The sequence below is a fragment of the Colias philodice genome, chromosome 20 (assembly GCF_061535455.1).
Source record: "Colias philodice isolate Cphi_HAF_F1 chromosome 20, ilColPhil1 Martin Lab GWU primary, whole genome shotgun sequence".
NCBI lineage: Eukaryota > Metazoa > Arthropoda > Insecta > Lepidoptera > Pieridae > Colias > Colias philodice.
The window spans coordinates 2,517,099-2,542,635 of record NC_143105.1 but is presented as its reverse complement, the minus strand read 5'-3'; the positions used below and the strand labels follow the sequence as shown (position 1 = coordinate 2,542,635).

General features: G+C 35.8%; 1 protein-coding gene across 1 annotated transcript; it reads left to right on the top strand.

The window, feature by feature from the left end:
• The first annotated feature begins 717 nt into the window (after window positions 1-717).
• LOC149479314 (UDP-glucosyltransferase 2-like) lies at window positions 718-14,836 on the top strand. The gene is made up of 9 exons (XM_089708300.1): window positions 718-831; window positions 8,645-8,800; window positions 9,265-9,367; window positions 11,407-11,590; window positions 12,001-12,195; window positions 12,506-12,728; window positions 13,103-13,322; window positions 14,245-14,464; window positions 14,566-14,836. The coding sequence occupies exons 1-9, from the start codon at window positions 718-720 to the stop codon at window positions 14,834-14,836; spliced, it is 1,686 nt and encodes a 561-aa protein (XP_089564426.1).
• Window positions 14,837-25,537: the final 10,701 nt, after the last annotated feature.

The following is a 25,537-nucleotide window of genomic DNA, read 5'->3' as shown; positions in this document are numbered from 1 at the left end:
AAATTAATTTTTTAAATATATTTAGCGATTTCGCACGTCTGATTTCTATAGGTAGAGCATTCCAAAGGACTATGGACTGTACATGGTAGGATTTGTGGTAAAATTTGGATTTGTGGGGAGGGATTTTCAATAGCAGGTTGCCAGTGCATCGTAGATTTAACTCGACATTCGAACGGAATTCAAATTTTTCCTTAAGGTAAACAGGGGCTTGGGGATAGAATAGGATTTTGTACAATGATGTTAGGATATGCATGTTACGACGTAAACGTATAGGTAACCACTTCAGCCTGTTACGATACTCTGTGACGTGATCATACTTGCGGAGGCCAAATACGAACCGTATACATACATTTTGTAGCCGTTCGAGTTTGTCTAATTGTAATTCGGTAAGGTCTGGATAGCAAATGTCGGCATAATCGAGGATGGGAAGGAGGAGGGATTGTGCAAGAGAAATTTTTGTTGGAATGGGTAAGAAATTCCGAATACGTCTTAGAGAGTGTGATGCTGCAAATACTTTCTTATTCAGTTCATTAACTTGTTTGTGCCACGATAAAGTACGATCAAACATAACACCCAGATTTTTAACCGAATCGCTTAACGGTATAATTGTGTTGTCTAAGGTAATAGGTGGAAGACTTGACCAATCGATCTTCGAAATGAAAGCGGGACTGCCGATGATAATAGCTTGAGTTTTTGACGGATTGACTCCTAAGCCATATGATCTACTCCAAGCTACTATTGAAGCAAGATCCTTGTTCATCAAACGAATGGCAGATGGTAAATCTTCAAGAGATGAACGACTATAAATCTGGAGATCATCTGCATACATATGTGAGAGCGAAGTAAGGGAGACAGTGATATTATTTATAAATATAGAAAAGAGGAGAGGAGAAAGGACGCCACCTTGTGGAACGCCAGCAGTGATGCTTGACCAAGTTGAGTAGGTGTTATCAGCTTTGATTCGCTGCCGACGCCCCAACAAGTAACTTCGAAACCATGCAATCGCCGTTGGAGATATGTTAATTGAGCGAAGCAAGCTCACTAGGACATCAAAATCGACAGTGTTGAACGCATTACTGAAATCCAGTAAGGTAAGAATAGTGAGCTGCTTGTCATCGATTCCCGCTCGAATATCGTCAGTGATCTTAGTGAGAGCAGTAGCCGTACTATGTCCAGGACGGAAGCCAGATTGACAAGGATTTAAGATACAGTTTTTGTTGAGGAAGCGGGTTAACTGTTCGTGGACTAAACGTTCAAGTGCTTTGGATAAAAAAGGGAGGATGGAGATTGGACGATAATCGGAAAAGGATGCAGGATGGATTTTTTTAGGTAACGGAAGAACGTCTGCTTTTTTCCAGGAATCCGGAAATATGCCAGAGGAGATTGAAAAGTTAAATATAAAAGTAATTACAGGTATAAGGATATCAATGATGGGAAGGATCATACTACGGCTAATACTATCACCACCAACGGCTTTGGAAGAAATCGATGAAATGCTCTTCTTAACATCACAACCGGAGAATTGCCTGAAATGGAACGGTTGATAGTTAGGAGTTGGATAAGAAGAAAGATTATGTAAAGTTTGTGATTTAAAATTTGAATCGAAGGTTACAAGATTTTAGTAATTACATCTAGAACTAAAACTTAGTAATAATACAATTATTTTTGTAACTACATTCTTGCAAATAAATATAACTTGAATTTGAATTTTGAATTAATTTGAATTCGAATTTTGAAGCATAACTTTTGTCCGCGGCAAAAATCGTGATTATGAGCTAATATAATATAACAAAAACACTAAATTTCACAATTCATTAAAGCGAAGCGAAGCTATTTCCTTATTCCTTTCTATTATCCTCATTTTTCCATAGATTAGCGAACATTATTGAAATTATTTGAATGGATTACCATTATGCGTAAATTTTCTAAGCGTTCTTGGTTTTATTAACATTTATATAACTCAAGGAGTACATACCAAGTGGGTAAAAGAAAATTGATCTGGGGAATAAAGGCAAATGGGCTCCCATTTTTGAGGTTATAACCCGATATCTGTCTGTTTATTAGCATTCGATGATTTAACGAGTTTTCAATCAATTATGATAATTTTAGTAGCGGAATGATTGAAAATCTGTTAATCTATACTAATATTATAAAGCTGAAGAGTTTGTACTAATATTATAATAGATTACAGCCTTGAACTATAAATGAAAGGTTTCATGGTAACTAATGATTTATGAGTATCAAATATCTTTATCAGCCTTCTTATTAAAGAGACTAGTTTTACTCTAATTTCATTCGTAAAACTTCCATTTCTTTAGCAAAGAAACTTAATACTAGTACTGAACCCTCTTAATGTACAAATTTTATAAATTCTATTCTCTGTGCACCTCAGTCTAAGGAATTTCTTATCCCTTAATTCCGCTTGGTCTGAAGCGCTTTAGTAATTCTCTCCTTTCTAGAAGTTTCCTATGATCCTTTCTTGTGAAGTTTTTATTTAAACCTAGAAGAAATATCTTGAAGCTTGAAGTGAATTTTCAGCATGGAAGGCATAAACGATTTTTAAATTCGAAAGCATTTAAAACAAATTTTCTAATAATTTCATTATTAACATATTCTTATGAATGCAATGTTTCTAAAAGCTTTACTAGGCGATCGCACAACAGCGGTTTTAAAATGATGTATGTACCTTTTTCAAAAAGTTGATACGTCGAATGATCTTGATAATATGGTTTGATGATTATTTAAACAAAAAAAGACGTAGTGAGTACGTACTAAGTGCTTATTCTTTTTTGTTTGCCCTTACGCCTCTGGAAATGTGCATGACCATCAGGCGACCCACAAGCTTTTCACTACCACAAAAAAGTAGACCTACTAATTAAAAAAAAAAGTTGATGGTTGCAATCCGTAAGATTCATACCTAGTGATGTTGATCTATAGTCTAAACACCATATTCTAGTAGGTAAGTAGGTACAGCCAAAAACACAACAATATTGCTTGGATCCGGAAACGTCACGTATCCCGTTGATGGCCCATAACGCTGGGTACATGCATTTGACACCGATAAAGTGATAATGAGGAAATAAACCGGCTCCCGGAATACGCCGCTGTTTTTATGTCCTGACCCGGTGACGTAATGAAATTTGTATTAACGCCACCTAGCGGTAGTATAATTATTAATTATTAACAAATATTATACAAGTGCACTGACTTATAATGAATAACTAGACTCACATTTACATGAAAAATTATTGTTTGAAGCAAATTCTGCCTACGGGCGAAATAGGCAGATTTTTATAATGAGCAATGCTTGATTGTTGCTTTGATTTCAATTCCATAATACTCGGGTACCATCATAACGAAGGTACCCGGTCCTTTGGAAGGCTTACGTGGGTACACGGATCCAACACGCAGAGGCCCTTTCGAGAACTTTACTGTGTTGTGGGACACCAGCCGCAGCCTGCCCATGACTGCACTATAGAGATACAGCCCTGGGCAGACCGCGGCCGATGTAGGACTATTGCAACATAAGGATTGATTGCTTTGTTTATCATTATTTGACCACTTTGACTTTGAACGTAACTTCCACAAATAGTGTGTTAGTTTCAATGAATGTTTTATTCAATCATAATGCTCAGACATTGACGACTGAAAGAAAAATAATAGGCTATTGTTAAAAACACGTGCACGGCTGAAGCAATGGGTGTAAAGCCAGTCACGTGAGAGTAGGTACTGAATATAATATATACCTACACTAATATTATACAAAATAGTAATGGTTCATACTAGATATTCTAGTTGGAAATAATATTATAATTGAATAGGTTTTATGAATTGACCTCGATCATTCTAAAATGACATGAAAACATGTTCCATACAAATACGCCATTTTAATGCTATATCATTTAACAATAAATTGTAATCCTTAATTAATACACAATACCCTTTGTAATAAATTAATCAAACACCAAACACCCGAGGGAAACAGCCCAAACATTGAATACAAAATTAAACTATTTCATAGCGGACTGTTAACGTTTTTACTTGAATTTTTATACAAACTTTGACTTTTTAAAAACTCCCAGCAACTTGGGAAAAGTTCCCTTCTTGCAGTGCATTCAAATGCTGAACTCTAAACGAGTTTGTGAGATGAATCCTCTGAGGAATTTAATATTTAACGTTCGTGCTAAAATTGTTTTTCATTATAATATTATTGGTTCGTGTTTGAAAATCCTCTCGAGAAATTGTTCTACATATTATAATAAAGCTAGTTTGTGGTTGAAGGAAATTTTTTCATACTATAAAGTATTTTGACATCAATTTGCACTCTCTGTATCACAATAGAAATTCAATGAAATCTTAATTCGTAATGTCTGTCTTTTTTTTAATTGAAGTAAAACACAACATTCACCTGTATGGGTATAGTTTTTGTTACAATGACATTCTTTATTTATTATTACAATTATTTAACAACACAAAAAGTGCATGACCGAATATTTACTTGCACTCTTAGCTTGCACTGTATTTATTCCTTACTCACATTTTAGAATAAGTGTACTACACTTATTATTTTCATCACAGCATATTTCAAGTACTAACGAGACAGTTGAAAATAATAAACTAGAAAGCACCTGCTGAAATTAATACAATTTCGCGAAAGTTCCAAACACAATTGCAACAATGTCATCTTGGTCAGAATAAAATAAATTTGTCCGAAGTGCAAAGTTAAACAAGTTTTGTATTGAATTAAGCAATGTTACGACTTGCAATTGAATTTCTGCTGGTGCAATTAAATGTGAGTTTCAGAAGTGGGATGAATCTATACTAATCTATCCATACCTACTAATATTATAAATGCGAAAGTAACTCTGTCTGTCTGTCTGTTACTCAATCACGCCTAAACTACTGAACCAATTTGCATGAAATTTGGTATGGAGATAGTTTGATACCCGAGAAAGGACATAGGCTACCTTTTATCCCGGGAAAATGACGCAATCCCGGAAATCCCACGGGAACGGGAACTACGCGGGTTTTTCTTTGACTGCGCGGGCGAAGCCGCGGGCGGAAACCTAGTACAATATAAATTATAAAGCTGAAGAGTTTGTATATTTGTTTGAACGCGCTAATCTCAACAACTACTGGTCCGATTTGAAAAATTCTTTAGCTAGCCTTGATAGCTCATTTATCGAGGAATATAATATCATCATGCTTTAACCAACAGGAGCTGAGCAATGCGGGTGAAACTCAAGGCGTGAATGATGCTACTCTATCAAATGGTAAGTTTATTTTTTACTTTGAAGATGTTGAAAGATTGAAGAAAAATGAAAATAAGAACTTATGGGTATTTTAGTTACGGTGCATTTAGATCAAAGGAGCGAATGCTCATTCTAACGCCACTACATCAAATGATTTTAGTGTAAACAGGCGTAAAGCATTCTTCCGTTGTTCTATATGTGTTCGAAAAGATTCTAGAAATGTTAATATATAGATATCAACACTGAATGCGAGCTTTCGTTTACACTAAAAGATGACGAAAGAATGCTCTTGCTCTAGCTCTATGTTCGTTTGGTCTAACTTCACCGTTATATTCTTACAACAACAATTTTTAATATTTTCATAACAAAATGAACTTCATAATAAATTATAGTGGCATCTAATAGTAGTAAGTGATAATAACCTAATATAACATTAAATTTACAAAACATATCCAGATTCAGTTAGTTTCAAAATAAACTGATAGATGGAGCATATACCAATATTCGTATCTTTCATATTTGAACAAACTATTATAATAAAAACTAGCGGTCCGCCCCGGCTTCGCCCGTGGTACATATGAAAAATAGATGTTGGCCGATTCTCAGACTTACCCGATATGCACAGAAAATTTCATGAGAATCGGTCCACCCGTTTCGGAGGAGTATGCAGACTAACATTGTGACACGAGAATTTTATATATAAGAGATTTTCCAAAAAGTTGGCTCAATAATTAGTTAATTATTAAACTAATCTATTAATTTTATCAAACTTTTTATTACTAGTCAAGCCTTTAAAATAAAATTTACTTATCATAATCTTATATATATAAAAATGAATCGCAAAATGTGTTGGTAAGCGCATAACTCGAGAACGGCTGAACCGATTTCGATAATTCTTTTTTTATTATATTCCTTGAAGTACGAGGATGGTTCTAATGTAGATAAAACGTAAATATGTACAACGGGCGAAGCCGGGGCGGACCGCTAGTAATATATAGATGTGGTTCCATAATTCTACCTTAATCAAGAACTTAAAATTGTGCTGCTGGAAAACATAATGTAAAAAACTAAAATACTAACTGTAGGTAAGTATCTTCAATTTGCATGGCGTACGTTTGTCAACAACTCAATCTACGAGGAAATTGTACTTAAAAGTAATCAGACCTAGTGCAAGTTCTCTTAAAAGTTTTTCAATGTTCCCAAGATTAGACATTCATAGAGCGAAACATTTTTATGTCCTTATTATACTTTTTAGATCATAAATTGTATCTGGATAAGATAGCTAAAGGATTCTAGAGCCATTTTCATCATTGTAGAGTCTTAGAACATTAAAAATACATAATATATTGTCTTAAAAAAGACGTGTGGCACTCGGGGACTGCCGCGGTAAAGCTATTGCATGCTACGCCTTCAAGCCACACCTCCGCGCTCGTCGGAGTGGGGAGCGTGAGGTTTTTCGTTACGCAATTTCTGGATTCGGTCCCCGCGCTCAAGGCCCGCGATAGAAGCTATGCAATAGCTTAAAATAACCTTAATGATGTTTTTACTGATATTAAAATTGTTACCTAGATTTCCTCTCAAGGCTTCGACCGTTGTGACGTGAAAGACAAACAAACATTCAAACGCACTTTTAAATCTAGGTGTTAAGCTCTAGAAAGGCTGGACCGATTCGGCTAATTATTTTTAAACGGTTTTGTTAACGCAAAATAAAGGTTCTTATGGAGTGAAAACACGGAAAAAGGGCAGAACAACATCTTCTGAGCAGTTAGGTTATAATAATACACTTAGTAACTAAGGATAATATAATCTATGGATATAATATACTTTGAATTTTAAAGTGCGTAGTCGGCTGTTATCTACAAAAATTAACAATAATCCACGAAGTAACGATTTAAATGCTCACGATTATAATAAAATAAACCACGTCATTAAATACGTTTTCCATCATAAAATAATATTAATTTCCATAGTGTTCGCGATAGTTCATTGAAGTGGATACAACAGTGAGGTTTGTAATTGCTTTTTACAAGTTAGTTTCGTATAATAATTAAAAAATTATAGTTTGAATTCATCCGCCAACCCGCCATCGGCCAGCGTGGCCTATACCCTAATAGGAGGCCCGTGTCCCAGCAGCGGGAACGTATAGGTATGGATTGACGATGATGATGATAATTTGAATTAATTCAAATTTATTTATTTAGTAAATCTGTCTGTTTTTAAAAGGGTCAAAATCGAGTCTAAAGTTGTCAGTTGCAGTTACAGTACATATTTATTTAGGTAATATAAGAAAGAAAGGAAACATACAATTTTCCAGTTAAAAACAATTTAGAATTATTCGCTGCATAATGTGATAGACATTAGAATTAAATTTTAATTAAATTTAAATTAATTCAAATCCATCGAATTGAGTCATCATAATTAAGAGTAATTATTTATAATTGTATTATCTTAAACAATCGAAGCACACGTGCAACGCAACATTGTTTAGCTGCATTATAGAAGATCTCATAGGATTAGGAAATAATAATAGGTTAATAGAAAACTAGCTCTGCCGCGCGGTTTCCACCGCGAAGTTCAGGTAAACTCGCATTATAGACGATCCCGTGGTATTTTCGGGTTAAAACCTATCCTATCAGTCCTTTCTCAGATCTCAAACTATACTTATATTAAATTTCATCCAAATCGGTTCAGTTGTTCAGGTGTGAACAAGAGACAGACATACAGAGTTACTTTCGCATTTATTTGTTAGGATTAGGGCCAGAGATATAGATTAGGGCGGTATCGGTCACATTTTTGTGACCATTTTGAATGTGTAAATTTTCAATTTTCTGATAAAAAATCTTACAAAACTGTAACAAAATAACTTCAAATCGCATTCAATTACTACTTAATAACACTTTACATTCATTACTCGTACTTCAAGGAATATAATAAAAAAAGAATTATCGAAATCGGTTCAGCCGTTCTCAAGTTATGCGCTTACCAACACATTTTGGGATTCATTTTTATATTATAGACTAGCGGTCCGCCCCGGCTTCGCCCGTGGTACATGTTTACGTTTTCTCTACATAAGAACCATCCTCGTACTTCAAGGAATATAATAAAAAAAGAATTATCGAAATCGGTCCACCCGTTCTCGAGTTATGCGCTTACCAACACATTTTACGATTCATTTTTATATATAAGACTAGCAGTCCGCCCCGGCTTCGCCCGTGGTACATATTTACGTTTTATCTACATAAGAACCATCCTCGTACTTCAAGGAATATAATAAAAAAAGAATTAACGAAATCGGTTCAGCCGTTCTCAAGTTATGCGCTTACCAACACATTTTGGGATTCATTTTTATATATAAGAAGATTAACGATTATAAAATCAATAACTTCTTACAGATGGCCATTAAACCACTTTTATTCCTACTTATTTTCTGCATCACTGTACCATTGAATGATGCGTTACGATTTCTTGTATTTGTGCCTGTTTATACAAAGAGCCATAGTATTTTAGGACATGCTGTAGTAGACCATCTTCTGGATGCTGGGCATGAGGTAAGCTGTTATTGCCTTTTTTGACTTTTTTGTAATGTGATAAGGAGCTAAAATACTCAGTTTCGATACCTAAAATGCCTATAAATAATGATAATAAAACAAGAAAAGAGGCATTAAAGAAAATAGACAAAGTATGCACTAAAGTAACTTGAAATAATTGATATTTTTTGTTTTATGGCCTTCAAATGCTTTATAAATATAAATTTACAAAGAAAAGAAAAGAAAATTCTATCACTGTGACCCGCAAATGGCTGAGTTGGTCAGGCATCCGCCCCAGAATGGCGCGAAAGGATGCGGGTTTGAGTCCCGCCTCGTGATCGAATTTTTTCTATTCTTTATAAATTTATATTAAAGTAACTTCTTAAATAACTAACTTTAACAGATCGATTATATTAATTGACTCTAGATTATATTATGTATTACGTAATCTTTTATATTTGTATATTATAAATAAATATTTACAGGTTGTTCACATAACTTCACATCCGAAGAAAAAAATTGTACCAAAATTGCAAGAAATCGATGTTCTCGACATCTCTATGAGGATAATGAATCAGTATCGTACACGTATGTATCGTCTTATTTTAAAATTGAACATCATCAATACATATAATAAAATTGTAGAAAAGTGATGTCTGTACAATGAAAATATAAAAAAAAAACTTAGCAGGTGTTATTATTAAATCGATCCTGAACCCAAAACTGTAGTTAAAAAATTTTTTGTCTGTTTGTCTGTTTGTCTGTTTGTCTGTTTGTCTGTATGTTCGTGCACGCTAATCTCAGAAACGGCTTATCCGATTTAGATGCGGTTTTCACTAATATATTGTGGTAAGCTTCACTTAACATTTAGTGTTTATTTCATGTCAATCGGTTCATAAATAAAAAAGTTATGACCATTTAAGTAATCACGGCGAACATTTGCTAAGGCATTCTATACATGAATAACTTTATTACGTAAATTATACGCTAAAGTTATTCCTTGACATGTCCAGATGATCATATCGAAAGTACCGTGGGGGGGGGGGGGTTTAGCTGAGGGGGTAGTAGGGGGATCAAAGGACCTTTATTTAGATTTTTGCTCATAAGTCTAAAACCTGCACAAATAGCATTATGGTTACTTCTAGGTAAATTTTCTACATAAAATGTCTTTTAAATTATGTCGTAGGTATTATATTTTTAACCCCCAACGCAAAAAGAGGGGTGTTACGTCCGCTATGTGTGTTTGCGTGTCCGTCTGTGCAACCGTAGCTCGCTAACGGGTAAAACGAATTAGATGCGTTTTTTTTTTGTTACATTAGTTGTTCTTAGATATAGTGTATCAAAATCGGTTCATCCATTTATTATATATAGGGGTAAAAGTGGGAATGGAAAAAATGAATGTTGTCAGTTATACCCAAGTGATATATCAAATGAAAATAGACGACCTGTCAGAAGCAATTAGTCAAATTTTATCAAAATCGGTTCATCCATTTATTTTATATAGGGGTAAAAGTAGGAATAAATAAATGAATTTTATCAAATATACTCAAGTGACGTATCTAATGAATGACATGACGTGTAGAGTACAATAAGACATATTTTATCAAAATTGGTTCATCCATTTATTGGATATAGGTATAAAAGTTAGAATAAAAAAATGAATTTTGTCAAATATACCTAAGTGGCATATCAAATGAAAGTGCATGACATGACGTGAGAAGTATAATGAGGCATAGGTATTTAATCAAAATCGGTTCATCCATTTATTGGATTATAGCGGTAAAAGTGGGAATGAATAATCGAATGTGGTCAAATAATATACTCAAGCGGCATATCAATTGACGTCTGAATTACAATTAGTCATGTTTTATCAAAATCGGTTCATCTGTTTATTACATATAGGGCACCTTAGGGGTGATATAGTGGGGATAAATAATCCAAATGGAGTACCAAACGAAAGGATATGACGTGTACATATAGGTACAATTAGACATGGTTTACATCAAAATCGGTTCTGCCATTTACTAGGGGTGAAAGGGAAAAGTTGAAAGTCTGTGAAAGTAGAAGGATATGGGAGCGGGAGGATAGCCATACCCTGGAAATTTTGAACTCTTTTGTGCCTAAGTTTTTTAGCTCGGTTTAGTAATAAATTTTACTAACAGTTATTTTGTGTTATTATTTATTTTATTTCTTAACTTTAAAATAATCTGTAAGTACTTATAATTTAGTTGTTTATGGTAGTACGTGTTTCAAGACGTGTTTACTCAATAATTGTGTGTTAAGTAGTAACTACTATGCAGTCACTATTCCACGCGGACGAAGTCGCGGGCACAGCTAGTTATACAATAAAGCAATAAGTTATTCAATTGACAGATTCAATTAATTGCAAAAGATTTATTTTATTATTTTTTTGTATACGACACTTCGCTCCTCCGAAACAGCTGAACCTATTTTGATGAAATTGTTTGAGGCAATCCGGGTGCATTCGAGAATTGTTTAGATATACAATTTGAAAGCCCACGATCCACGGGCAAAACAGAGAAAAAATTTAAGTTAGTGAAATCAATAAACATTTAAATAAATTTTAATGTCCAAAATGTTCAAATTAATACGAATGTATATTTTAGCGGATGCTCTAAAGATCACAAATATAGCGAACAAGGGAGCTGCTCCTTTATTCTTTATAACTGTAGTTCACGAGTTGCACAAGCAAATGTTTGAAGATCCAGAAATTAGACAGTTCTTCAACGATCCTGAACAGAAATTTGACGCAGTTATTGTAGAATGGCTTTTTTCTCATTTTGTTGCTGGGTAAGGAGTTGAAATAGCTTTACGTAGCTACTACTAAGAAATCTGTGATTTTATTAAAAAAGGAACAAACAGTCATCTTAATAGTGATACAAATAATGTCTGTATGTACTTTATAGAATCTTTAACTATGCCATTAATCATGTGATGATGTGCAAAGTGCTGTACATGAGCCCATGAAGGTTTCTAAGTTGGTACGAGCAATCTTCAACTGTATACTACAGACGAAGCCGGGGTCCACAGCTTCAAGTCTAGTTTTTTATAAAACCTAGGTTTATGATTGTAAAAACGAACGTCTATCTCTTACGGCATTATAAGTCAGTTAGTTGGCACTATAAGAGAGTCAAAAGCTACTTTTTTCAGTAATACAACAAAGGTATAATTAACACAGGTATCTTTTCTGGAACTTACAGGATCGCACCACTATTCAAATGTCCTCTAATATGGTTAGTTACAACGCAGGCGCACTGGCAAGTCCTGGACGTGGTTGACGAGATATCCAACCCAGCGTTCAGTGCTGATATATTCTCTATAAATATACCACCTTTCACCACGTGGCAGAGATTTGAAGAATTGTGGGCTCTTGTTAAACGGTCAATTGAATTCAGGTAATATTTTTTTTGTTAGCTACATTATAAGATACTTAATAAAAATCGATTAGTTAAGATATTTCTATATGTAAAAGTAATCATACTGAAAGAATATTATTTTGGTTTTGATGGTATCTGAGATCTGTATAAAAATTATTTCCCCACCCCTTCTAGTTCGTACAGTTATAATTAATTGAAACTCTATTTGCCTTTTGTCTTTATGTTACGTGACCCCAGAAAGAAACAAATATAGTGATTCCAAGTAGGATTTCTAAATTATAAAGCACACATTTATGCACAAGATACTAATTCTCTGACATAATTATAGATATTTCATCACACCAGCGGAAAGAAGAATTTACGATTCATCATTAAGGAAAATAGCACAAAGACGAAGAGTGGTTTTGCCTCCTTATGAAGAGGCAATTTACAATGGATCTTTGTTACTAATAAACTCCCATCCATCCATTGGCCAACCATACAGACTGCCCCAGAATGCCAAATATGTAGCTGGATTCCATATAGATGCAAAAGTGAAGCCACTGCCAAAGGTAAATAGTAAAATTTTATTTCGTATATTATATGTATAATAATGACTTAATAAACAGTGATACAACGAAATGATTCAAGAAGTAGTTAGTTTTCAAAAAACTTACTTAGGTATCAAACATTCGGAAAGAGAAAATCGGCGAAAAACTAACTCTGACTGACTGACTTTCTTGTTAGCAGAAGTTGAAAGCAGTTGGTCAAACGTATTTTAATCCTTTTTCTGAAATATTAAGGAGCCTTCACTCATAACCATAAGATATTTTTAATACTTAACACTAATAATAAATATTCCTGTTTTAATATTTGTTATTATTACCGAAGAAATAAATATTAAATATCCAAGAGGTTATTTTTAATAATAATTGTATTCTTACAGGACCTCCAACATTTAATGGACACCACTAAACATGGTGCCATCTACTTCAGTATGGGTTCACATACAGCAAGTGAAAATATGAGTGATCACATGAAAAGTTCACTTTTAATCATGTTTTCTAAACTACGAGAAACTATTATTTGGAAATTTGAAGGCGAGATGCAAAATGTACCAGAAAATGTTCATTTGGTGAAATGGGCACCTCAGCAAAGTATTTTAGGTAAGAGTGTCAACTATAGTTCGTTCTATAAATATTTAAAGTAGCATAATTACTAAACTGTTTAAGAAGATCTCATAAAAAAGAACCTACGAGTAAGAATTATATGTACATTGTACCTAGGTCCCCCCGGTCGACTTGTGATGAAATTTTATAACAAACTAGGTTTCCGCCCGCGGCTTCGCCCGCGCAAACAAAGGAAAACGCATAGTTCCCGTTCCCGTGGGATTTCCGGGATTGCGTCATTTTCCCGGGATAAAAAGTAGCCTATGTCCTTTCTCGGGTATCAAAATATCTCCATACCAAATTTCATGCAAATTGGTTCAGTAGTTTAGGCGTGATTGAGTAACAGACAGACAGACAGAGTTACTTTCGCATTTATAATATTAGTATGGATTGTCACATCGGCATAACGCACTTACTTATCCTAAATAATACGAAGATTTCAAGGTTGTGATCGAGGTAAACGTATATCTGTCAATATTGCATTAACACATTTTTACTTACCTTGCCATAAAAAATATCTTCCATTAATCTGTCAGTTCCATATTCATATATATATATACCATATTCATTATTATCAACAAAAATAAACGCTTTTCATAAAAAAATTGGTTCAAATGTAGTATAACACAATTTTTTAACATAATCTTATTTTATTTTTCAAAATTAAATGACGATTTCACATGTCTTTTTATATGAAACTAGCGGTCCGCCCCGGCTTCACCCGTGGTACATAATATTTACGTTTTCTCTACATAAAAACCATCCTCGTACTTAAAGGAATATAATAAAAAAAGAATTATCGAAATCGGTTCAGCCGTTCTCGAGTTATGCGCTTACCAACACATTTTGCGATTCATTTTTATATATAAGAAAGATGTGGTAAAAACTATCTATTGAAATGAATGTTTCGTCCTTTTAGCACATCCCAATCTTAAACTCTTTATAACTCATGGTGGCCAACTTTCTACAACTGAAGCTATACATTTTGGGATACCAATAATAGGTATACCTACTATGGGAGATCAGCATATTAACATGAAAACTGTTGTACAAAAGGGCTTCGGTGTTACTGTAAATCTGGCGGAAAATATGGCAGCTGACTTATACAAAGCAATTAAGGAAGTGTCAGCTAATCCTATGTAAGTTAAATTTGAAAATGTATTGCAAGTTTTTGGAACGAAAACTATTTATAGACTGACTATTAAGAAATATTATCTTTCAATGTTTTTCTAATTTCCAGTTATAAAAGAAAAGCAGAAGAACTTTCCAGAATTTACCATGATCGTCCGTTAAGTCCAAAAAGCGAACTGCTCTTCTGGATTGAACATGTTGTCAAAACTAAAGGTGCATTGCATCTGCGATCTCCAGCTTTACAAATTCCTATGTATAAGAAACTGTATATTGACCTTCTGGTGTTTTTATTGATAGTAATGTATGTATTATTTAGGAAAGCAAGAAGTATAGTCTGTAAGCAAAATAAAGTAATCAGGAAAAAAGTGAAGAAAAATTAAATATTACATGATTTTGTTTGTGATGGTTTTTCAGTGTGCGAATATGAGAAATAGAATAATTACTTTATATGAGTTTTTTTCCATTTTATTTTAGAGGTCATCGGGTTTTTGCATATGAAATAAAATATGACACATCATTAAATTAACTTATATCCACAAAATAACTTAGCCTATATTTACAAAATTAAACAATATTCCTTAACACACTAAGCAGGAACAGCTCTTTCTAAATGATATGCCTCTATCAACAAGGATTGCAAGCTTAAGTTGGTTAAGATCCATTCACCATGAGGATATACCCTGCTACTAAAAACTACTTCGCCTTCGCCACAGAATAATTCTAAGCTACTGGCATCTAAGAAAATCCTCCAGCTATGAGATTTTGTAGGAACCCACTCTACTTGTCGTATATCACCAGATCCTCTATCGACGATTACTTTACCAGCTTCGCGGTTCCATCGCAGCCAAACCTTACCACCTCCCATGGAACCTTCTAGCAGAAGTTCTATATCTTCAGTAATATCACCTTCTATAATTAGTTCCGATGCCTTTGGTAAGTTTATTATTTGATCCGGCAACAAAGATCCGTGGATAATAGAGTTATGTCTTAAGGTGACCATTTCATTTACTGGTTTCATAATAATTCGATTGCCAGATAATTTTAATTCTCTTACTATAGTTAGCGCTCCAGCCCATCCGTCAACATCCTCTGGATGAGGCACTTCCCACATACTAAACCATCCAACTACGTAACGTTTCCCATTATGTTCCATTGTTTGTGTAGCGTAAAAGTCATGGCCGAAATCAAGTTCTTGAAATTCTACTTCTGGGATAAATTCGTACGTTTCATAATTAAAACTACCTATGATGTAACCTGTTTGGTATGTATTTTTATATCGATCACCTTTAGGTTCCAAGCCTTGCGGTGACATCAACAAAACATATTTGCCATCGAGTTCAAAGAAATCCGGGCATTCCCACATGTAACCCATCTCTCCGTTTGATTCTCCAATGACAGATAAATATTCCCAATTTTTGAGATCCTTCGATGAATATAAAACCACTTTACCTCTTTCATCGTGTGTTTTGGTTCCAAGAACAAGGTACCAATTATCACCATATTTCCAGACTTTTGGGTCACGAAAATCTGCTGAATCGCTTGATGGCAAAACGGGATTGCCTTTATATTTGTGAAAGTTGATACCATCGTCACTAAATGCGAGATACTGGCTCTCTTTGTAGTAAGGTTCTTCATAGATCACTTCACGTCCTGTATAAATAAGTGTAAATGTATCGTCATCTACAACAGCGCTGCCAGAAAAACACATTTCTTCTTCAGGAATCAATGCAGTAGGCAGTTGCTTCCAGTGAACAAGATCAGGACTGGATACATGGCCCCAATGCATAGGACCCCAGATACTATCATATGGATAGAATTGATAGAAGAGATGAAATTCTCCATTGTAATATGAGAATCCGTTGGGATCGTTCATCCAGCCAACTGGTGGTGTGACATGGTAATGTAACCGATATCGAGGATTTATTTCACTTTTCTTACTTTCTATATATTGCTCCAACTCAACTTTAGAACTATAATCTTGTTTTATTGACCCCGTATATACTGCTGCGAGGAAACAGAGTAAAATTATAATGTTTTTTATGTACGCCATTTTTACTTTGAATGGCTGTTAGCGAATATGACCCTTATTTATATAATTTTGGAAATTCAGTGATAAATATTATCTCAAGTGTTTTATTTTGCACTTGTTATGTAAAATGTCTCCTGTACAGTATTATCAGACAGAAATTGATAAGTTTTTTCATACATGTAAATTCCTTATCATTTGTTTTGATCCTTAATAGGCTGATGGTGGTATTGTGTTTTTTGGTTGTTTCAAATTAGAGTAAGTCCACACGGCGCGTCGCGTCAGCGTTGCGTCGACGTAGCGCTGTCTCTGCGTCGTTTTACATACAAATAACCAAGGTGTTCACACGGCGCGCTGCGTCGGCCAGCGTCGGCGCAACGCACACGTGACGGACAGCAGCCCCCGAGACGAAGCGGGAGGGGGTGTCAGCGCTCAGTTGTAGTAGTAGTAACGCTGCGATGGCGCAGCGCCCGTGTGGCCGGCTATGCTTCAAATATTTGCGTTGCGACGACGCAACGCTGACGCGACGCGCCGTGTGGACTTACTCTTAATTTTATATAATGCGTTTTCTGTGCGTTTTCTATTTGGTGATAAATTTGGTGTGTAGTAATTATTGTTAATGTAGGTATTATACATATTTTAAGAACTTAATCTGCTTGAGGCAAAAACAACTATTAATCCTTTATTTTTGCCTTTTTTAATTATTTTTTTTATTTTAGATTAATTGAAAAAGGAAAGCCACATTTTCGTAATGTACATTTTCGTGGATGACAATATTTGCCAAAGAGAATTTCCATTATTAATATATGCAATTTTAAAAATGTTGGAATTAATATTAAAGAGGCTTTAAAATACTATTCATTGATTTGTCATATATACACACAGATTTCGTATGAGTTCTAATTTTTTACCATATTTATATTATTATCTTTCGCCTTTTTTATTCATGTGTCTCGTCATTTTGATTGGTCTTGTGTAATATATTCTAAACTGGATAAATAAACTATAGTCCTTTCCACCTAAGATGAGTTCTGTGACACATCGATTTTTGACACGTGTAGAGATGTCGGTTACTGAAATCATATCAATTGTTTCCGATAATCGATAATATTCTATATGGAAATGAAATCGATTTGAATAAAGTACCAAAATTAGTTTTTTCGGCATTTCGCCAACAATTAACTAAGTAAACTTAGCAAGCAACAGCAACAAAAAGTCAACAATAACAATTAGTATAATAAAAAGTAAAAAAAACTAAAACCCAACTACGACAAAAAACAGCGCTGAAAAAGTATAAAACAAGATTTTCAGAATACTGAACTGAACAAAGTTGATAATGTAGTTGCAAGTAAATGGACACAGTAGACTCTACCAAGATGCCTTTGTTGTAAATTGACAATAATGTCATACAATATTATTCTTAAGTATGCAATATTCCACTATGTAGAGATAAATTTTCATGTTTGGAAAACCGCAGTCACACGTCAAAGTGCTACGGTAGATAGGTATATGTAACGTGTGACTACGCCTTTCCAAACATGAAAATTTATCTCTACATAGTGGAATATTGCATACTTAAGAATAATATTGTATGACATTATTGTCAATTTACAACAAAGGCATCTTGGTAGAGTCTACTGTGTCCATTTACTTGCAACTACATTATCAACTTTGTTCAGTTCAGTATTCTGAAAATCTTGTTTTATACTTTTTCAGCGCTGTTTTTTGTCGTAGTTGGGTTTTAGTTTTTTTTACTTTTTATTATTTGTACTATTTTGGTGTTGAAGTGTATTTGTGGCGCATAATATAACAAAAGTTAAATTGATTAACTAAAAACTAGGTAGTTGACATACGACATCTCTTTTGACTTATGTATCGGCGTATTGCGTTGATAGAATTTCACTTATCTCGATGACTTTTTAATAATTTTAAGAGCGTTAAGGCGTCTGTTAAGCAAAATGGCTCACAGGAAGTGGCTCGGAGTACTGATATCTTATTTTTAATTGTATATTCTAAAACATATGTGAAAATCAGCCATGAGAAAATACGTGAAGTAAGTACTGTTTTTACGAGCCTTCATCACCTGATATCTGGAAAATAACCCATTGACCAAGCTAGCGAGTATGCGTACGATTGTAGCACATACTAAAACTACCCAATCGTCCACATTTCATCCGTCAGAAAATATGTTAGGTCTGGCGGCCCTGGGATCTTGTACTATTAAGAGGACCTGGGAAGATTTCTTAATCTATCTAATTCTGCTAACGATCGACTGTCATGTGGATTTTTAAGCAATTTACTATGATCTAAGGCACTTATAAACAATCCCTCTATGGTTTTGACTCTACTGAGAGCGACATAGGCCTGTCCTTTAGCAAATAATGACTTCCCTAGATCGATAACTGCTTTATCTAGAGTACAACCTTGTAATTTATGTACAGTACAACCCCAAGAAAGAATAAGCGGGAGCATTTTACGCTGAATTTTCCCAGACCCCCTCAAGCCGTCAAACTCAGTGAGGCAAGGCTCGATTCTGATAAGTCCGTTAATATCTGCTTTTATGGATGCGTCGTCAAATTGTATGAGAACAGCGCTTGGCTGTTCTCCCTGTTCCAACTGATCGCGCCGAAGAGCAGGCCATTCGAAGGCCTTCACCACTCCCATCGCGCCGCTTACCAAACCCTGGTTTACATTCAAATTTCTACGAAGCATTACTCGGGAGCCGATACCGAGTTCGATGCTGTTTATTATACCCCCAGTCCTATTGGGGTCACTCGGTAAATGCTCAGGTTTCGGGGTCTGTCCGTATGTTTTCGATTCAGTGGATGTATCTATTGCTGTGATGGTGTACATTTTAGTAAGTAATGTTAAACGTTCCGACATCTTGGTATTATATGACTCTACCTGTTTCAACGTGGGATATATATGTACTATTTCATCATAATCGTTTGTTTCATTAGTTATTTTTCTTGTGTCTAACGTGGCCAGTTGTTCTAAGGTTAGTTTGCCTACTCTGATATTGTTCAAAAGATCAACGAAGGTGTTATCGTTGGCTTGGCGCATATTTTGGCTCAATTCACAGAAATCAAACATCCTCCACAAATGTGGTTCATGTACCAGATGATCCGGCTGCTTGAAGCAATACGCGCCCCCAAGTGTAGCAGCAACCGGGGGTAGCTGCATGAGATCGCCAAAAGCTAGAACGTTAACACCTCCGAAGACACCGTCGTTCTGTTTAAGCTCTTGTAGTCTCAGGTGAATATTTCTTAGTGTAGAATAGGGCACCATTGAGACCTCGTCTATTATGACCCACTTTATATTTGTCCATTTATTTCTTTCCCTTTGCAGTCGATCTCCGGTCAGCGGTCTCAATGTAACTGTTTGGCCCTTTTCAATAGGCAATACAAATGTACTATGTAAAGTGCATCCTCCGACTAGTCGGGCAGCAACGCCGGTTGGTGCCGTGACTGTAACACTTGTATTTGAGGATAGTCTCCGAATTTGTTCAACTAGCAGTTTCAGAGTGAAACTTTTGCCGCTTCCAGCTCCGCCAGTAATGAACATTAGGAGTGTTCTTTGTTGGTCATTATTAGTATTTGTTCGTAATTTTTCAGTGACTTTGGCAAATAACTGCTTTTGATCGTGGTTTAAGGAATTGACTCCTCTCAAGAAATCCTCATCAGACATAGTGTTTACTACCACATTGTCTTCAAAATCATCTTCTTGAATAACAATGTCATGAAATGGTGGTTGTAATATCGACGTCTGATGATTCGTGGTGCTATCATTGGCACACAAGTCAGCTGCTTGTTCAGCAGCTAGTTGTCGAAGGGCATCTTGTATTTCGTTTTCCCAACGGGATAATAGCTCATTATCATACCTAGAATGAAGTGGTCTTAAACGATCACGTTTCGCCAAGAAAGCATCTTTAGCATTGTCGTACCCCTCTAACAGCTCACTTTCACTACGGAAAGGGCAATGCGTAACTAGTAAACTGTAATAATACGCTTCAGGGTCCGAGTCAGCAGTGTAATATCGAGTTCGTAGAACTGCTGGCCGTGATCGTTTCTTCATTCTACCCATTCTATTCAGCAAATTTATTATTGGTCCTTGGTTTTCAGTTTCCTGCTCATAAGCGTCAGCATCTCCATCATCATCGTCTTGATACGTAATAGAACTTATCGGCTCATAATTGACGGCGAACTCACCGAGACTCAATTCTTCTAAGTTCCGTGGTCGACTTTCGTATCGTTCGAAAATATTTCTGCAAGGCTCAACTGTATCCGAATCAAAACGTAACATCCTGTACCTGAGCTCAGGCTTGCATGTGTTAACGAATGTTGACTTCCTGGAGCTGTCGCGTAACTTCAGGTGGCACAGCCTGTACGCACATTCTGGCGCTGACACTTGGCGATGGTTCAGCAAACAATTCTGAACAGCAAATATCTGCCGGCCAAAATTTCCTCCCCTTTCTCTTACTCTACAAAGAGCTTCTGCTATTGCGGCTTGCAAGTTCGCAGGTTCCGATTTCGCGATATATTTAGCGATGTAATACGCAACACCAAGAGCTGAAACCACAGGCTGTATGTCAATATTAGCACCCCACAATCGTAGTAGTGCTGCATTGTAATTGTTAATCATAGCTTCCTCCGAGCGTCTCTTTAATATATAAAATTTTCCACCATTTGAAGTAGCTTGGTTGTCGTCCAATATTACTGTTCCTTCTGAGATTCGTTTTGGAAACCCAAATCTACACGAATTTGGACTTTTATGACTGTAACATGTATGTGTGTGTCTGTGGGTTTGAAGTCTGGTGACGAGATCTTTTAATTCTGAATCATTTTCAGGTATTTTGCAGGTAATTATATTTTCAAGCAGATTAATTCCTTCTGGCGAATTGAAATCAGGCATATCTTTACACCAAACGATCATATGAACATGTGGAGATCCCCTTAATTGAAATTCAACCCGCCACCAGAAATCAACCAGTTCATGACCCAATATACAGGGTGTACCAAAAAGTAGTGATGAACGGAAGCTGAGAGGTAGAGGACCTAGAGGGCTATCCGAATCACCCCCATGTATGTTATGCGATTTTTCGTATTTTCGGAGTTATGACGATTTTTTCAATTTTTCACCTATCGCCGAGTACGATGATATTTTCACTCATGCTGACGTCAATGATTGCGGAAGATGCTTGATTTTTTTTGTGTGCTAAGCTGAAAGATAGGCCAATTCAGTATGGTAACATTTACTATCGTTAGATCTTTGAATGGTATAAAAAAAAGAATGAAATGGCAAGAAAGATAAAATTACCCAGTATGTTCACCACTTCAAGGGCCCGTAAAAAAATAAAATCACATAAAAAAAGTTTTCCGTTTGACTTTTAAAAACTTGCTCTATCTATCAGATAGCTACCCTGCAAATTTCATTTTATTATTCAGAAGGCTTCAATTGAAAAATTTAAATCTAAATGTGGTAAGTGCAAAAATTGAATTAACATGATGATCATTAAAACCAATAAATAGGTGTTTAATTAGCAGAAATTTTTAAAATAACCCCGCTGTTGCTCAATGCAAGTGCGACATCACCGTAAAAAGTTGTCTTTTAAATGTCTGAATGCCCTTTTATCATTTTTAATGGTTTCTTCTGTTACTATGAATTTCCGGGTTATTTCGTCTAAATTGTGGCATTCTCTCAAGTAGCCGAAGTCTTTTTAATATTCCCATTGAAACAAATCAATGGGGTTTAGGTCGAGGGACCGTGGAGGCCAGGCTTTAAGGCAGGCTTCACCGGCGCATGCGCAGGCTGCAACGACCAATCCATCTTTCAGGCTATCTTTGCCCTTTAGACTGGCCTGCACGGTCCCCGGACATAAACCCTATTGATTTTTTTCCGTGGGGATACTACAAAGACGAGAGACTGCCACAATTTGGACGAAATAACCCGGAAATTCATAGTAGCAGAAGAAACCATTAAAAATGATAAAAGGGCATTCAGACATTTAAAAGACAACTTTTTACGGTGATGTCGCACTTGCATTGAGCAACAGCGGGGTTATTTTAAAAATTTCTGGTAATTAAACACCTATTTATTGGTTTTAATGATCATCATGTTAATTCAATTTTTGCACTTACCACATTTAGATTTAAATTTTTCGATTGAAGCCTTCTGAATAATAAAATGAAATTTTCAGGGTAGCTATCTGATAGATAGAGCAAGTTTTTAAAAGTCAAACGGAAAACTTTTTTTATGTGATTTTATTTTTTTACGGGCCCTTGAAGTGGTGAACATACTGGGTAATTTTATCTTTCTTGCCATTTCATTCTTTTTTTTATTCCATTCAAAGATCTAACGATAGTAAATGTTACCATACTGAATTGGCCTATCTTTCAGCTTAGCACACAAAAAAAATCAAGCATCTTCCGCAATCATTGACGTCAGCATGAGTGAAAATATCATCGTACTCGGCGATAGGTGAAAAATTGAAAAAATCGTCATAACTCCGAAAATACGAAAAATCGCATAACATACATGGGGGTGATTCGGATAGCCCTCTAGGTCCTCTACCTCTCAGCTTCCGTTCATCACTACTTTTTGGTACACCCTGTATAATTAGATTTGCTTTTTAATACTCGCATAAGAGCATTAAATCTGAACATAAACTGGCGCGACAGGGTTACTGGATACGATTCCACTAATCTTAGCTTTTCATCGTAAGTCAGATTGTCGATAGGATAATCAGGCCTACCATCTGCCACCAAGAGAGCTTTTAACATGTCCCGCCAATTCAAATCATTACATGATAATGTAAGATAGAAATGGGGTGGCCCTAAGTTTCTGACCATGGCCATTAGCTCTGTAAAAGCCCTGTGCCAGTAGGAAGAAGTTCCTCGAATGTTTCTCATACATAAATGTATATTTTGTATAAGATCGTCCGGCTGTATCCCATCTTGTCGAAGCCTTCCACATACAGATACATTCTGGCGTGCTCTTAACAATTCTACTGCAGACAGAGCATAAAATAGGTATTCTATTGTTTGGAAGCGTTTGTCGCTTCCCATAACTCTAGTCTGGAAGTAGTCCAATGGAGTTATTTTATGTTCTCTTTCTTCATGAAATCCATTTTTTCCATCAGGGAAGAGTCTAACCCATGCTAATTCCTCAGCTCTTTTTTCTACAAGGAGGCTTATGGGAGGAGCTGTCTTTCTCCGAATATCATGAACTGGGAGGGGTGTATCGTTGCCTACAGGATTATTTATAACATCAGTTATATTGGGTATCTGGTAATCATTAGCCATCAACATTGTGACGTTGATTTGGCCATTATCGGTGAAGGAACTAGCAGTGATGTCATCGTTACCTTGATCATTAACGAAGTTGTGTTCGTTAACGGTGTTTTCATGTTGATGTATATGTATGTTTGATGGTGACATGTTGTTGACAGATACAGAGGTTATGCAATACTGGAGGTTTCTGCGTCCTCTTGTCAGAAGAACAACAGGTAGGTGCTCAGCGAGAGATTCAATAGTACTGAACACCATTAGCATTGCACAACCTCTAGATTTCGCGACAAATCCTTTAGGTCCCCGTGAATGGGAATCAAACAAGTAATACGTCGAATCATGTTTAATTACCGAGATTGATATCTCGGTTTCAGCGGTAATTATGCCTGCGTTCTTCTCGATAGTCAGGAAAAAGTGGCGTAGACCTTCTATTAAGCTCGAAAAATATCCTTCTAGCACTTCTACTGTTGGGTTAATTAGTCCTGTTGTACAATCTATATCAAAATCAAGGGTATAAGACATATTCGCGATGACTAACTCCGGAAGCAATTCTTCGGTGTTTAAATAATTCGGTTGGATTGGCAAGGTCCTTAGACACTGGGAGTAATATGCATCTCCAAATATTAACACCCGATCAATGTCCGATGCGTCCCATTGCGACAGATCTTTGGTGAAAGAATAAGCTATAGCAGCTGCTGCATTTGCAGTGCATTGTTTCCCCCTGCTGTCTAAAGAAAACATGTCACTTCCTTGATTAAAAGTCCCTCTAAGAATTTTGCGTTCTGAATTAATGACTTTAAAATGTTGATGTGGCTCTCGGTTGTGATTAACTGTTGTTGTCGGTATTTCAATTATATGTTCATCATTCATTGAATTTTGTAGGTGTTCAAAGTTAAGAGTAACGCCTCTATAGAGATGATTGTTGTTTACAAGCCAATTTAAAGCTACACGTAGGTTGTCTAGATTGACTCTATATTCCCTGACCCTATCAACATTTTCTAATGTTTCGATGACGACAGTGAGACCACACTGTTCAATTGCCAGTGGTAGTTGTTCCGTGATTTCTTCAATTTGTTGAGCAAACAACACAGCCTGCCCTTTAAACCCTTTTTGTCCGAAACGTCCCCCCAGTTTTATTATTTTAACAAACGGTACAATCCTCGATACAAGCCTTATTTCAACTTCAGATAAAGCTACTAATTGTTGAGGAGGTTCCGGAACCATCATTTTATTCCAGAAAGCCGTTGACGGAACTTTATTACGACTTATAGAATTGGCACATCGATTACAGGCCGTTATTCTTTCTGGAGTGTTAGGTGGGAAAAGATTATTAGATGTTATATTTTTTACTTGATTTTTGTACTGTGTTTTTTTACAAATATAACATGTTTTGTCCGATACCTCTGAAATAACCCTGTCAAACTCGTCCTTATCTGTTTCGAACAAAAGTCTGCGAGCTCGGTAGTTTCTAGATGTACGTATCTGCATGGATTGAAGTCGTATCTCTCTTGATGTTGGAGTTTCGTTAGCACGAATTTCTGAAGCATAATTGCTCATCGACTCAAGTCGTGATTGCCTAGTAGACGGGGATTCGAGATCACGCATTTCAGAGGCATGATTACTCATGTATTCAAGTCTCGATTGTCTAGATGAAGGAGACTCTTGATCACGCACTTGGGAGGCATGATTACTCATGCTTTCCAAACGTGATTGTCTAGTCGACGGAGACTCTTGATCACGCACTTGGGAGGCATGATTACTCATGTTTT